At 37.3% G+C, this 16,346-nt stretch overlaps 1 protein-coding gene across 1 annotated transcript in view; it reads left to right on the top strand.

Moving 5' to 3' along the window:
* Positions 1–16,346, top strand: part of BAIAP2L1 (BAR/IMD domain containing adaptor protein 2 like 1) — a 54,247-nt gene that overhangs the window by 11,668 nt on the left and 26,233 nt on the right. The window contains exons 3-4 of the mRNA XM_009649531.2: positions 9,049–9,124; positions 12,784–12,870. Coding sequence (XP_009647826.2) covers positions 9,049–9,124; positions 12,784–12,870 — 163 coding nt within the window. The remainder of the gene's footprint in view (positions 1–9,048; positions 9,125–12,783; positions 12,871–16,346) is intronic.

Genomic DNA, 16,346 nt, shown 5'->3' on the forward strand with positions numbered 1-16,346 from the left:
TGGCCGCCTCTCCATAGGCGAGGGCCGGCGGGAAAGCTCAGGGCAACTTCGTCTCCTCACGCAGAAGGGCAGCAAACTTTTTTTTTTTCTCTCTCTCTCTCACCCTCCCTTATGAGTGATCTCGCCCAGCCCAGCGTGTCAAGGACTCCTCGGTGCTCGCTTGTAAATAACCCGAAAGGGCTCGGGCTGGAGGCAGCGGGGAGGCTCGGCTCCCCTCGGGGTCTCTAGTGAGCCATAATTCCCTCGGTGTGTTTTGATAATAAGGTGGTTTGGAGATCTTGGTGCTTGTGGTCCTCTACTTAAACCGTTTTGGTTTTTTTTTTTTGTACGGGCCAGAGCTTAAAAACTGCTTAACGCTGAGTTAAGTCGCTTGCCTGCATCCCGAGCTGATACTCAGATTTATGATGGTACACCCTAGCTCTGCTTCAAAGCACCAACCAGTGAGGGTAGTCCAATTTATGTCGGTAGACTTTTAGACTTTCCAAAATGCCTCGTTATTTGTAGAATTAAAAATATTTTGCATATGGGCACTAGAGACTTGTTTTGAACTTTTTCTCTCTATAAGCTCAGCCCTTCCAAAACACACCAATTCTAATTGGCAGAGTTCCCTTAAGAATCATACTTTTGCTTGAGTAGCGATGGCAGTGTTGGATACATAATCTTCATTCCAAACAGTGTGTTGTACTAGGCAAAGTACTTAAATTTGAAAATTATTTTAATCATGCAAATGAACTTAGAGCTGCAATGCATTTGCAGCTTGGAGCCCAAAGGAAAGCTTTCTGGGGGATTGTTCTATTTTCCTATTTACTAAACTTTACTGTTTTAATGTCAAATGTTTTCATATTTCTGAAGATGTTATCATTTAAAGGTCTCTAAAACATTTACTGGAGTATTTTGCTGTCAGTTTTGTTGTTCTCCAACTCATGTAAGTCAGTTTTACTCCTTCAAGTAGTTGTGATATTGGTGTCATGTTTTATTTGCTGCCTACTTTCTTTGGACTTGGATATCAAATTCGTGCAAAACTACTGAAAAAATGGGATTACTTGGCTATAAACTTTGTCCTCTAGAATTAGCACAGGTCATCTTAAACGGTCTGGTGCTTTTTGATATCAGTTACATTCATGGCAAGGCCATGAGCAAACATTTTTTTTTTTTTTTTTTTTTTTTCTCAGAAGACCAGCCTGTAAATACAGACGTGCAGAGGAGAAACCTGGGAAGTTGACTGTTCAGGGCTGTGCCAACAAAGGAATGTCCTACCCTGTCTATTGACTTCCAGAATGTAGCTAAAACAGTTTTACAGAGGAGAGGGAAGAAAATCTCTTGTGTATTTTAACAGATATAATATAAAATAGGCTTTAAAGGAATGACAAACTTCTAAATAAACAAAACCTTCCCTGTTATTCAGTACTTGTTTCCTGGGAAAGTTTACCCTTTTGTTGTGTTTTTGTTGGTTTTTTTTCTTAAACTAATTCAAAGGGATATTTAAGACTGAAACAACCAGCAAAAACACAGTAATACAAAGTTAATGTTGACAGTGTGATGAAATGTCTTCTGTGTGGGTATTCTGAGAGGTCTGGTATGTTGCATCACATAGCTGGTACTCACAGGCCTGGAAACCCTCCTGCCCTGCCCTCATTAAAAATTGAAACTTTAGCCAGATAAAATATAAAGTTGCTTCAGATAGACTTTAAAACAGTTATTTCTGTATCAAAGTTAAAATCTTGACCATAGTTCTTTACTTCTTAAGGGCAGAGAGCACTAGCCTGTGTATTCAGCATTTGCTGTGACTGTAATCACAGCTCCCTCATCTAAAACAAATGAACACCTCTTTGTGCTGTGCTTTAGTCTGCACGGTGAGCATGCTCTCTTTTAACAATGCTCATGTAACTTCTACTCTTGCTGTGTGCTGTCCTTAGCAATACAGCGCTTGAAGCACCATGCTGGTATTGACAAAATCAGGAGCAGTGTTTGTGTTTCTCCTACCAATAAGAAGAAAGTCTTGGTCTGGGGAAACCAATTCAGTGTAGTGTAGTGACGGCATCCGTGTGCTGCAGGACCAAAGGCAGGCTTTCGACGTCTCAAAAAAACAAAACCAAAAAAAAATTCAACTTTTGGGTCACCTGGAAAAAGAATAGAAAATTAAATTTAATGCCTTGCTCGTCTGTTTTCCTTTTTTGGTTTGGGTTTTTTTTTGGTGTGTTTTTTTTTTGTTTCTCCCTACAGTGCTAATCCATTGGATTTATTAAATACATGGTAAACTGTGTTATACAAAGCTTCAAAATATACTTAGAGAAGTCATCAGGTGGCTAAGTAATGCCCTTGTATTTTTATCTTACTCATCCTTTTTGTTGGCAACAACATCGGAAAGTGAATACCTCAACATTTTTTAGCTACCCTGACTAAATAAACAACATAATCCACAAATACGTGCATGTGTGCACACAAAAATCAAGGCTGACATTTACTCTTTATGTAATACCTGAAGAATCACTTTAATGCATGATAGGAATGGCACGTGCAAAATGAAGCCTAAGGGTGTGGGAGCCTATGACTAAAGAGGGCCACAGTCTCCCTTTTGCCAAGGAACTGCTGAGAGGTTCACTGGTATGACATTGCCCTGCCCTTGTAACTCACTGCAGGGATGTGGCAGGCGGCGAGGGGACACTCTGTGACCCCCCTCACTCACAGACTATGTCAGTCGGTAACCCCCAGAAGGTTGTTATGTGTTGGTGTGCCACTGCAGCTAATTTTATCTGCTGTATATGGGGGAAAGCTATTTGGCATCCAGCTACAATACACACAATGCAGGGGAAAGGGGACAAAACAGGAAAGTACCCAGTTACAGACCTGTCATTCTGTCTGTACGGTCTAAGGGTTGGGCAGGCAGCTTGCGTATTGCTCCCGTGGTTTGAGGTTTCCGGAGTTCTTAATAATAGCGTGGTAGCCGTAATTCATTGGTGTTGGTAATCTTGGATTTTAAAGGTGTATTTCTCTGTAGTCACGTAAATCTTACCCAGAAATTTTGATTATCAACCAAAGTATAATTAAAAAAAAATAAATCCCAAACCCGAAACCCAACTTTCTTTGTTCAGTGGAGTGCTGTGTTTTCCTGAGGGGCAGGTGTTCTCTACAGGGGCATGTAGAATTATTTTGGTAGGCTATATTGTTTTATCATGGAAATATATCTGATACCTTCAGCTTAAAGCCCTAAATTCCATGTTTCCATATTTCAAAAAGACTTGCAATTAGGTTAAACTACCAGACTTATTTACCAAAATTAAAAGTCACCTATGGTCCTAGCACATGCTGCAGTAAGGTGGCTGTTTTGTATCACTGACATATAAATCTAATTTGGGGGAAGAGGAGCCTTTGGGAGTTTGTGTGTGTGTAAAGTCCAGTTCTATCTTAGTGCCAATTATCTATTTTGACCTCACTTAGAGTCTATCCTGGTTCATGTGTTCATAACCTGAAAAAGTTTGTATTTGAAACACACTGATGGATGATGTATTAATGTTTCTCTTAAACAAGAAATGTTCCATCGAGCTGACTAATAATTAGTCATAAGAATTAGTCTTTTTGAATAAACACTGGCATCCTGGTTTTTTTTCCATTCTGTTAAACCTGTTTTAAAATGGTATTAAGCTATCTTACAACTGAGATAGCTTAACATGAGATGTGTTGAGGGCTTAATTGTGCCCTTCTGAAAAATTGTGGATTTCATAAGCTAAAGGAGGAGGTGAAATGCAATAATGTACAAAATGCTGTACAAAGTACAGTAGAGCACAGCATGATTTACTTTCTATACAGCTTTTCAAATCTTCTCAAGGGGGTTCTCAGACGTAGTGTAGCAACACTAAAGACTTTTCCCAAAAACTTAATTTTAGTGTTTTTCAAATTGAGGGATAACAATGTAAACTAAATTATTAGTAACTATAAAAAGGTTAGCTGTAGTAATGGTAACAGGAGTAGTGTTAGACATCAAGGTCTACTTTTCTGTGCTAGTTTTATAATTTCAGATTTCTACCCAAATACATTGTTATTCACCCTTGCAAAAGTGCCTGCAGGATGTAAGCTTGAAACTACAGGGAGTCTATGCATTGTTCAGCTGTATTCATACCTGCTGAGCTATTGTTCTGCGAGGTGTGTCTTTAAGTAAAAAGCAAAGCTGAGCATTTACAGGAAGGCACTTTTACAATGGCTGTCATTTGTTTTGAAGATTAATGTTGTTTATATGACTATCAGGAACTGCGGAAGATATAATACCTATACACAACAAGTGGAAATACAAGGCTTGTTCCTCTTCAGTCAGCTCCTTGCTACCGGGCTGGTTAACCCACACTGGTTTCATGTGGCGGAAGGCACATAGCAGCTGTCGTACTGGATTATAGGAGGCTTTAATGACTTGAATGACCAGAATAGGTTTCTCTTATGCTTTTTCTTGCAAGGTCACTTTTGCCAGCTCTAAAGTTCTCTGCATAAGAAGATGTTTCCTGTTGCCTGTTTTGAAAGTGTTTCCCTTTATTTCCATTCATCCTAAATAATAGAAAGCCGTAGGATCTGATCATGTGCCTCCTCTTCTCTTTTAGTTAATTATTCTGTTCATGAAAGGTAGTGTGTCACTAGAATATAGGACACTAGATTGACAATTAGGAGGCCTGGTTTGTTTTCCTTGCTGCACGGGCAAATGATGTGTCGTGAACTACTTTGTCTCTCCCAGCTTTTTATCTTACTTTATCATGTCTATTTGAATTAAGATGAAAGCTTTTTTCCCCATGACTTTGTACAGCATGGCAGATAACAAGATTGTGATATTTTCTAAGAATTTTGACAATTTTAAATTAGTGGTCTTCTTGATTAGAAATTCTTCTTTGTTTCTTTGTCTCTGCTTTTTTAGAAGTTTTCAGATCTGCCTTTAATGTATGACTTGCACTTTTGCACTGTTCAGTCCCCCTCATTTTCATTACCTTTTCTTTAGACTGCAAATAAGGGAGGCTATAAAACTGTAAGACATCATCTGAAAATAAATAGCCATACAAATTGATTTCTGAGTGGCTTTTTTTCCCCCTAGAACTTCTGAAGTTGAACAAAGTATTACAATTATTTTAACTGATCTGAAATGTCTTGGCAATATCAAATTTATACCTGATCCCGAAGAGGGAGTTGTCAGTGACAGTTTCCCTTTTTGAAAAAGTGCTCTAGATATTTCTTCCTGGACAGTACTTCAAAGACAGCAACAGTGGTTAACTTTATAAAAAGAGTACTAGAAGCACAGCCAGGTTTTTCTTTGCTTTGAGAATCTAGTCTTCAGTAGAAAGGAAAAAATATATATTGTGCTCCATTTTAATGTTGGAGAAGAAAATCATCTAAGAATTATTTTACTAGATCATCTTGGGTAGGGGTGGGGGGGGAAGCTGTCTTTTTATCAAACACAACACCTTAGTAAGAAAGTAGATGAGCCTTGCACAGTGCTGTGAGGATCAGCTAACCAAGCAAATTCCAAAGGGGAATTTCCATTGCGAACATCTTTGCTGCTTCTCAGGCGTTCACGTCTAGAGACTGGCGCAGACGCTTCTGCTAACAATCAACCACTGTGGCTGCGCAAAGGCTGAAAAACTTCCAGAAACTGCTTGGTCTAATGGAGAAAAGATCCATTAGTTGTATGCCTTCCAGCTACCGAAAGCACTGAGCTAAAAATTGTTTCTTCATCTTTCCCAGCAGTTTAACATATACGTTGAGCAGATGTGATATACTGGAGCTCTTCCTCAGAGTTCTCTGTGTTTCAGTGGACCTGTTGTGTTTCCACAGCATGGTCTGTGTCTGCTGTACACAAATAGCCAATATGTACCAAGTCAGCTAGTGAAAATAAAGAGCTATGGGGTCTGGGTTCAGAGAGGGGAGCTGTTGAGGGCATTTTTTTGCTGGGTTTTGTTCCCGTCCTCCTAAATGAAAACAACTAATGACATGGGTGCAATCATTGTTTTCTGTTTGAAATCTGCATTAGAAGATGTCAAGAAAACTGGAATCTTAAGCCCTGAGTCCTTAAGACAGTCATTCAAAAAAACCCCAGTATTTCAAGACCAGTTATTATCATGTTACTATTAGAATTTTTGGGTAGGTGGCAGTAAGGATTTTACTCTGTAAGTTCTTGTTGTGAGGAGCAGGGTAAGCAGGGACAGGATCTGTCTTTCAAGAAAATTATTTTCAGTATAGGGTGGCAATTCAAGGTGGCACTGGGATTCTTACCTGCCATGCATACACAAGGTTTTTATATCATATACACCTTTCTTGTCCTCCATATCCTTGGAACACAGGACTCTCTCCTAACACAATCCCTTAATTCACTCTCTCTCTTTTTTTTTTTTTTTTTTTTTTTTTTCCTTGTGGGTCACTGACTCTATATATGCCAACAGACATCACCATTAGTGCAGTGCTGGGAAGAAGTGACAAGAAGTTGGAATAGGGAGAGATGACTTACCCCTTGGAACAAAAGCCTCACAGTCGCACTGCCTCAGCTACAGAGAGGGCAACAGAGGCACAGCAGCAACGTTCGCAGTAGTAAATTAAACAGTTGGAGTGGGAGGAGGGATGTTCCCAGACATTAGAGCTTGAAAATCCATACTGTTAACTTGTTAGAATAGCTCTTGGCATTGTTGGCACAACCTGAAACACACTTTCCCAAATGATTTCTGGATGTGGTTTGTGAGTGAACACAAATCAAGGGCCTGGGGACAACAGGTACTTTGCTTGCAGTGATCATGTTTGGGTGGGTAAGAGTTTAGTGGTATAGACCAGAAAACAATCCCAGTTGCATTTAATTTGTGCAGATACAGGCAGTGGGGCTAGGTATTGTTCTGTATCTGCTTTTGATGTCATATATACTATACCAGTATCAGAACTTAATAGGGGGGGGGGGGGGGTAATATCTACATTTTTTACTCCGTGTTACTGTTAAAAAGTATTATTGGTGAAATCTGGAGCTAATTCTTCACTTTTTAAATTGACTGGAGTTCAGGTGTAGCACTATATTTGAAAAATAGTAATAAAGTTCTATCTGAATGACCTTGTCTGAAAATAAGACAAATGTGATGGTATTCCTGTTCTTTCTGGGTTCATGCATATACTAAATATAAATATTTTCATTCTGAAAGCTTGATACGATTTCACTTGTTATGTGTCTTGTATTTCTTGTAAACAGAATGCATCTGTTTTGAATTCCTTGAAAGTTCTGCTGTGTGAACTATATCTAGAAAGATATGAGTTGGCATAAAAATAGTGAGAATAACAGAATAGTGTCTTCAGGTGTCTTATGATCTTCTTTGCATGATGATAAAACTTTACAGAGTAAAGTCACAGCTATAGTTTTGTTAGGAAGATTCTGGGAAAAGAAGGTCTAGAATCTGGAAAAACTTTTAAGGTTCTCCTGTATGGAAATATAGGGCTTGTATTAAATTTATTTTTGAAAGAAAATATTCATTACCAAATTGTTCCTGAAACTTAGCAGCTGGTGTTATGTGAAACTGTATTTTGTAGGGAGGAAAGAAAAGAAAGGTTTAGAACATTCTGGTTACCTGACTATTAAATAACCAGGCAATACTGCAAGTTCTAGAAAACTTGTTCAGATGCAGTTATTTACATACATAGAAAGAGTTCTTCGTTAAATAAACATGCTGTGTCTTTAATTCAAACAGTGATTCTACCTGAAGAAACCAAGAAGCCACCACATAAGTGATGCTCAGAGGGCTCTCTTTCAAACTTCTTTAGTGTTGTTCGAAAGTTAATTGCAACATCCAATATTCGGGAATACTGCTATTTATGCTACATGTGTTTGAGGCATCTTAAAGGTCATGGTTCTGAGGAGTGAATAACTACTGCATTTATATCAGCATGTCAGATTTTCCTCCCCCCTTCCCCAGTGCTCATATCAAGATAGAAGTAAATTTGAAGTATTGATTGGGGGCGAGAGGGGAGAGTTATTGTCTCTGACCAGAAAGAGGGATACTGAAGCTTTCCTATGAGTAGGGACAACTCAGACTTTGTGGATGATTTTCCTTTTTGGAGTGGGCAAAAGCCTCTTCTCTTCTTTTTTTCACCGCCCAACTTTGGGAAAATTCAAATTTGGATTCAAACTTCATGGCTTAACTAATTTTCTACTTTTTGCAAAGACTTGAAACTTTTCTGTTTAATGGTGTAGCTAATTTCTTGCACTGTGAAACTGCCAGTCACAATTTCTACCACTTAATCAGTTTATAGAATTTGCCAGGTAAGAGAGTAGTCATGCTTGGAGCTGCTGGATTTCAGATTCTGGTTGTTTCAGCCAGTAATTGTATTTAACAGCCAAAGCAGCTGCAGTGGATTTCCTTTTTTTCTCCTTCTATTTAAATAAGGTCATAATTTTAATTTGTTTCAGAAAGAACTACAGCTTTGCACAATAAAGTGTAGCATTTTAAACTTAAAAAAAAAAATAATCTGATTTCCCTAAGTGCTATCTGTAACTTAGAAAATATTAGTAAAGTGCTTAGTCTTCCCCTAATCAGGTATCTGGTGAATTTCTTTTCTTTTTTTCCTTTTCCCGGCATTATTACAGGGGTGTGGGTGTGGGGGGAGGGAGGGCAGGGGTGTGAAGAACTCAAACCATTGTCAGAAAGTTCTTTTTAGTGTCAGACTTTATAAAACAATTAGTGGATAAAGGTTTTTTTCTTGTTCTTATTTCATCATCACCTACCATAAAAGAAGGATCTGTGCAAACTTTGATCACATACCTGGCATCCTTCTGTATTATAACCAGCCCAATTCCTTTTTACCCTTATTTGAAATAGTTTACCTTTTTTTTCCTGTTTGTTGATCTGAAATGCTCAGTTTCCTTCTACCTTCCATCCTTTGCTCTCTTCTTCCTCCCAAGTCTTCCATTTTTCATCCATCCACAGACTTTTCAGATCTATGCTGTACATATGAAACATAAAAGTAGACCTAAGTTACACTGAGATAAATACTTTCATCTGCTGTTGAATTGCCTTGGGTATAACACAAATTTTGTTTTCTGTTCACTAGAATGTTATGGAACAGTTCAATCCAGGACTGAGGAACTTAATAAATCTGGGGAAGAATTATGAAAAAGCTGTTAATGGTAAGTCTTCTAGGTGTTAACTTTAGAAAGAATGTTTAATTTTCATTTAAAAATATATACTGGATATGAGGGTTGTGTATAAGCTTACTTTCCAAGTTGAATTTTGGATGTGTTTAATTAGGAAAAAGAGCCAAACAAAAAAGTGCCAACACCCAAACGTATGTACCTTCTCCCCTTTTTAACTGTCCTGCAGAAGTCGTATCCCAAACACTTAGGCACAGAGCTACTGCAAAATAAACTGAACATAAAGTGTAAATACCCCACATTAGAATGATAATATAAATGGAAAAAAAATGAAGTTTTGTAAATTAGACGCTGTCTTTATTTTTTTTTTACCCTGGAAATATTTTTTTCAAAGATATTTCACATTCTTAGATCTGTTCCTACTCACCTATACACATCACTACCTAAGTAACCCTGTGAACAGAACAACTTGAATGAATAAGAGTTGTGGGAGTGGATTTTTTTTTTTTTTCTTATCCATACTAAACCTGATGGTACCTTTTTAATGGAGTCAAAATCGGAATGAATAAATTTGATTCTAAGGACCGAGTCTTTCAAACTTCTTATAATGTGGTTCTTCACTTCCATGATTGACTTCACAGAAACTATCTTAAGAATGGGTTTCCAGGACTGGTCTCTAGATTCCCAAAGCTTATATTGCAGGACCTGTTAGAGCTTGCTCCATTTCACCTATGCAGACCTGTTGAGCTGCTTGATACCATATTAAAGCAATGTAAAATCTCTCTCATTTTTCTTCATTCAAGTCTGTGGCATATCTTTCCCCTATGTGTAATCTAGTACTCTGAGAAATGTGATACTGCAGAAGTAGTGCATAGCTAAATAGACATTGAAATCTCTCTTCGTGCAAATTTTAGACCAGGCTTGAGAAAAAGATAAAACCAAAGCCTGCTGGAGATGAAAACAGGGAAATGTTGACTTATTTGCAGTAATGCATAACCTGATGAATTAACGTTATGGTTACCTAATACCTAACCTTAGGGATTGTAGGTGGTACCAGAAGTAATGAGCTTTTCAAGTTTGGCTGAAAGATTTTTATACCAGTTTCTGAGGGTTCTGCTTTTCACATACTTTACTGCTGATACATTACATTGTGCCTCTCTTTTAATTCAGTTTGTCATCAGTAATTCACAATATAACTGTGCACAGCAGCGCAGGAGAGGCTGATAGGTATTTGTTCTAGCAAGTTTGCCTTTTAAGACTGGCTGATAAAGCATATCTAGCATTAATGCTTAATTTCAAATGAATAAATGTTTACAATGTTGCAACAACTGTTGAGAAACAGTCATCTTTGGGCTCTCATAAATTGTTAATCTTTTCTCCTAAGTTCTGAGTGGTATAAATAGATCTGTAACAAGCAGTAAATATTCTGTTGCTAAACAAATACTTTGCAGCTTTCCAAACAAGTCAGAGTAGGCTGACAAAGAGCATTAAAACTTATCAGAAGTTCTTGTAGGTTTATAATGCATCTTTACACATTTTGAGGAAAAAAGGTCAAAACTCCTTTTCTGCAGAAGTACTTTACTAGCCATAATACTGGAGAAGACACTATGCGAGTTCTCAATTTAGCTTGATTAGCACAGGAGAAAGTACATTTTCTTCCTTTTTTAGTGCCTGTATTAGAATAAAAGATTGACTTGGGGCTATCTTGAGAAAACATTAGATAGGAAGAGTTGGAATGGCATAAAATCTTTCCGTACAGGTGGTGCACTGCTCCATCAGTAGCACCACTGTAGTTCTTTTCAGAAAGTTTGAATATAGAGCACCTATGAGATGCAGTTTAGACAGAAATTACTCCTGTCAAGTGCAACAGGGCCTCAAAAAGAATCTTTGTTTCATTTAGAAGAGTTTCAGGCTTATCAGTGAACATACTCTAGGTAACCAAAGATGTCACTTATCAACTATAAAATGCAAACCTAAAATACCATAATCGGCAACTGCCATCTCCCCCCAGAAAAAAGTGTTCTGAAGTCAACAGTGAGAGTCTGCTTGGCTTCCACTTTAGGTTAAAAAAGTACTACTACAAAACAAATTATGAAGGCTTACTTCAATAAGCATTTTTCACTGCCTTTTACAATAAAATGTGGCCAGTTTTGTCCTTGTTATTTCTTTTCTTTGTGGTGTATAGATCAGCTCTAGCTACTGTGAAGATGCAAGGCAACCATTGCGTGGTGTAGACCTACCTATGTAAACTGTTTCTCACCACTGGCCTCCCTGCAGTTTGAATCTGGATGTTTCCATGTTCGTTCTAGCAAAACTGGCTTTGCTGTTTAAATCAGCTATAACCAGGAAATGATTAACTGAGAATAACTGAAACCTCGGTGATATATATTAAGAGCTTATTGGTTCCTGTAAAACTGGAATTGAACTATAAACAAAAAAAGGGGGAGACTGCCCTGGGGGCAAAAAAAGGATAAGCATCCAAGTGTTAATTAGGGTCTGTCTTTTTGGTCAGGTTTCTTCTTAAGCTGTATAAGCACCTGTTGCCTGAGGTTTTTACTGCTTAAAGCACTTGGAATAGAGATTTCTCTGCCATCCTGAGTTCACTGATAAAGATATAAGTAGGTGCTTTTCTGGTCTGTCAAAATAACTCTGTGCAGAAACTGGATACAACAGTGCTAATTTTCCATGTCTGTCCAAGAAACCAGAGATCTTCCAACATTTCAGCTCACTAAGTTGCTGAACAGTGTAATTTATAACAATCTCAGGAACATTGATGGTATGTTGAAATTTAAGAAAAGAATGCCAAATGGGTTATCTCCATAACCTGAACGTCATCTTTCAGAGACTTAATTTTTGAAGTTTTAGCATTTAAGACCTAAAATTTCCTTAAAGTGGAAAAGCTGGTGTTAATATATATAGTATCCTCAGATTTCAGCGTATTGTTTTGACAAGAAATAATATTTGTCCTTGCAGTATATCATGACTGTACAATGTTGTCCATAATGTTAATTTTTAGGAGTAGCTGTACCAGATGTATCAAACCTTTTACATTTTACTTTTCTTTTAACTATTTCATACCTGCTGCACTGTATTTCATCACAGATTTTTTTTTTGAAGCGAGTTACTCTTCCAGCTAACTTAAACAGTAAATGATAATTTGCTTTTGAAGGGCTCCATGTCTCCTTGTTGCAACTGTAGGTCCATTGTCTCATGGCCAATAGCTATTTCTCAGACCACTGGTCTGGCTGGCCAGTACAGGGCAGAGACCTTGGCACTTCCAGTAAGTTTGGGATTGCATTTTGCTTTTTTCCAACAGTTTCATCTATACCAAGAAATTTTGTTATGTCCTGACCAATGGCTTATGGTTAAACCTACCCACTGGACACTGATTGCTCCTAGATACGCATAAAAGTTGGAACTAAATCACAGGCTGAAACTTCATTAATATACTCTCGTGTTCTGTCTTTGTCACCTGGTTTCACAAATTAGCAGGTACCACAGGGACTTGAGTAACTTTCTCTGATAGCAGGATTTCCTTATTGCCATATAACCCTCTCTTACTGTGTACCCTGCCCTGGATTACAAAATGTCATAGGATGATAGAAAATGGAAAATACTTTTTTTTTTTTTTTTTTAACAACTTCTCTCTTTTTTTTTTTTCTTCTTTCCCTCCTTCCCCCCCCCCCCCCCGCTAGCTATGGTAGTGGCTGGAAGAGCATATTATGATAGCCTTGCAAAGATTGGGGATATATCAGCTGATTCTCCAGTTTCTAAAGAATTAGGTAAGTGAAATCTCCCTCTTTTTTTTTTTTTTTTAGATTACTTCAAAATATAAACTTTTTTTTCCTGCTGGCAGTTCACAGAACTAATGTGAAGTAGAGAAGGATTGGGAAAAGTGTGTTTTACTCTTAAATAACGTGTAGATGGAAGGGATAAGATTCCTTTAAGACGTTAATTTCTAAAGACACTTACAATGTTTTGATGAAATCACTTCTTTTTTTTTTTTTTTTTTTTTTTTTAGTATTTTTTAAGTTCACATAATTCTATAATAAATAAATATGGAAAAATGTGTAGTTTGATTTTTAGTACTAGAGATGAATGTTGAAATATTTCTGCAACAGAATATTGGTATGAAGCGTCCTAGTGTATGATACCAGTTCTAAACTACAACAATTTTCTGCATGAGTTCCACTGTGAAGAGTTTAGTTCTACTATTTTTGATCAAGTGTATCACTGGAAGTTCCCAGATGCATTATATTTATTTTCTCGTTGAGCTTTTGAAAGAGAAACTGTAGAGTCAAAGATGTAGTACATTTACACTGATGTGAAATTAATCCAAGTTCTGTACTTCCCTGAAAATAATTTCTCAATTTTTGAAAGATCAGCAGCAGCACTTAGTTTCGTATTCCTTTGGCTAGCACTGAAGTGATACTGCTCAATCTACAAAAGTGCAGTTGTCATCGAAGTATCTGTAATACTTCTGACAAAAGACTAACATCTCTACAAAACAAAGAAACAGGAACTATACTGTAAAGAGGAAACATTTGTTTAAAGCCTTAATTTGCTTGTTGACAAAAGATAAAGTGTCTTGTGTCTGAAGTTTTGATTATGGGCAATGTAGGACTCTTTCAATGGTGTAACATGCATCTGCTCCTGTGACTTACAATAGTATATTAATTCAGCTGATCAAAAAGGATGTTTCTAGTAAATGTTTTTTTAATGATTCTGCTGAAGCAGAATTGAGGGGAAAGACTCTCCTTGGTGGTGGCCACTGGTTTCTATGTGCCTGCATACGTTTTTATTATTTGTTCTGAAACCACTTTTTGTGTGAGTGTTAACATTCTGTGTTGAAAGTTGGGAGCGGCAGAACAGCAAACAGTACAAAGCAAACAGTCCTAATGTAGTTGCTTTCTGTATTTGCTTTGCAGGTTGTTTACAGGAAGGAGAGTTGCTGGTTTCAAACTATAGAACAAAAGTATGAGAAAGTTAAAAGTAATAACCACACAGAGTCTTATAAAAATAATCAACAAATGCATAATTACAATTTTTGCAATCAAGCAGTTGGTCATATGCATGGAAGTAATCTATTTACTGAACTCTGTATGACTGTAAGATGTCTGCTTGTTTGAAAATATTATCATTGGATAGTCTGAAGGAGAATTCTGAAAATAACTGGTTTTCCCTGTTACTGGGGACAAAACAGAACTGTGGTTGAAAATACGTTTTTGTTTTAACTATGAATTCTTCCCTGCAATTATAAAACTTTTTCTAGATATACTGTGTTGAGAAAATATGGCCTCTAACACTTTCTGTTCATCTTCTACTTAAACTATTACTGCAGAAAATCTCTTCTTCTTAAGGAAAACAGCAACTCTGGATTTTTTTCCAGCATACTCTCTGATAGAATACTTACTTTAGAGATAAGGAAAGTCCATGAACATTAGAAAAGGCAGGGTAATGTGGTTAGGAGTCAGTAAGAGATTATTTGCATTTTTGTGAAAAGTCTTAATAGTTCTGAAGCTGGGCTACAACACCATCTTGTTTAGCAAAGAAATATGATACACCCCAGATGTCTCTAAAAGTATCTTTGCTTAAAAAGAAAAAAAAGAATTTACTGCTCAGCATGCATCTTAATATTTTTAAAATATTAAAAGATGCAGTATCGGATGTGTGAAGACTAGATCAAGCTTTGCTATGATTTGCTCATTTGTGGGTCCTATTAACCCCAGTGGAATTACCATAGGGCCAGCCCACTGTGGAACTGTCTCTTCTGTGAGTTCCTTTAGACTCACCAAAAGACATGTTGTTGGCCACTAACAGCTCTATCGGGCATAATACTTCTGTTTTCTTTGCCAAAAAAAGAGGTCAGTAGCCATCAGTTAAGTTTTGTGATATGCCTGTGAACTGCTTTTCTGGGCTGTATTCTCTCAAGCATCAAGTGAGCTGACACGCTAGCTCGTTTTACAAGACCAACAGTCTAAAGGTGACTGGCAAAGAATCAGAGAGGAGCAATTTCCATAATTTTATGTGTGCATGTTATCTGTATCCAAATCTGATGTTCAGAATATTTCTGTAACTTTTTACTTTTCCCTTGTTTAAAATTATAAGGCCTCTTCCTGTATCCTGTATTAACTGAACTCAGTAGCAACATTCCCACAGATGTCAGTAGGAGATCATTGTATTTTTAATATTTAAGACATTATCCTGGCTCTTCACAATGAATTAGATAAACCTACACTGACCAAGTTGTAAAGCGTTTTGGAATGCTTTAATATTTGAGCATAAATCGAGGTACTGTGGTCTGAATTTCCAGTGTTTAGGTCTTTAGACAACCAGAAATGTAAATGTTTTCATCTGAGTAATAAAAATTTGAAACATCCAAAGTAAATACTTAAACTAATGCTTGAAACCAATCTGTGTAAAACCAAACAAGCCCCTCCCCCATGGCTTGCCAGTTTAACCACAATCAGGACAGTTGGCTTATGGATGGCAAGGCTTCATAGTAGTCAGAAATCCACGGTACTGATTTTTTTACCTCATTATACCATCTACAGGAGAAATGAAGGGCAAGCATAATATCTGCCAATTAGTTATCTTCGACTCTCTTCCATTAGCTTTGTCTTTCACCCATCAGCCCCTAGGTACTTTTTGGCTGTAAAAGAAGGTGTTAGAACAAGATTCCCCCCTTTTCCCCTTTCTCTGATAGTAGCAAATCAAGCTTAGTTTTTGCAGATACAGTTCATATTAAAATCAGTTTTCTGAATAATGAACAGAGGAGTGAGGCAGGAACCAAGGTTTCAGGTCTTTCCTGTAGCAACTTCACCTTTAGTAGTGGCAGATGAAGGATAGTGTCTTATTCTAAATTCAGTTGTGTTGCATTAAACCTCTTGCACTTAATTACAAAAGGACTACAAGGGTCAGGTGGCTAAAACACAGTATTCTTTAGAATTTATGAAGAATCTTTACTGGAATATTGGACTGAGTCATTTCACAGTTCAAACCCAAACCTGCTGGGTGACCCAGAGCACATTTACTGCCAAGTGTGATGTAAAGATTTGTATCAAACCCAGTCAATCTTTCCCTCTCATAAGGAAACACAGAACATGGTCTTTCTTTAATGAGACAGTGAAATGGATACCAACCCCATGGGCAGGGTAGAACCAGAAATGGAAAAGGAAATAGGGAAGAAAATTTTTGAAGTAGAGGGTAAAATGCATAGAGGGCAGAGGAGAAGTGGGAGAAAAAAATCAAGTAAAAA

This window comes from Egretta garzetta, unplaced genomic scaffold, assembly GCF_000687185.1.
Source record: "Egretta garzetta isolate BGI_Z169 unplaced genomic scaffold, ASM68718v1 scaffold292, whole genome shotgun sequence".
NCBI lineage: Eukaryota > Metazoa > Chordata > Aves > Pelecaniformes > Ardeidae > Egretta > Egretta garzetta.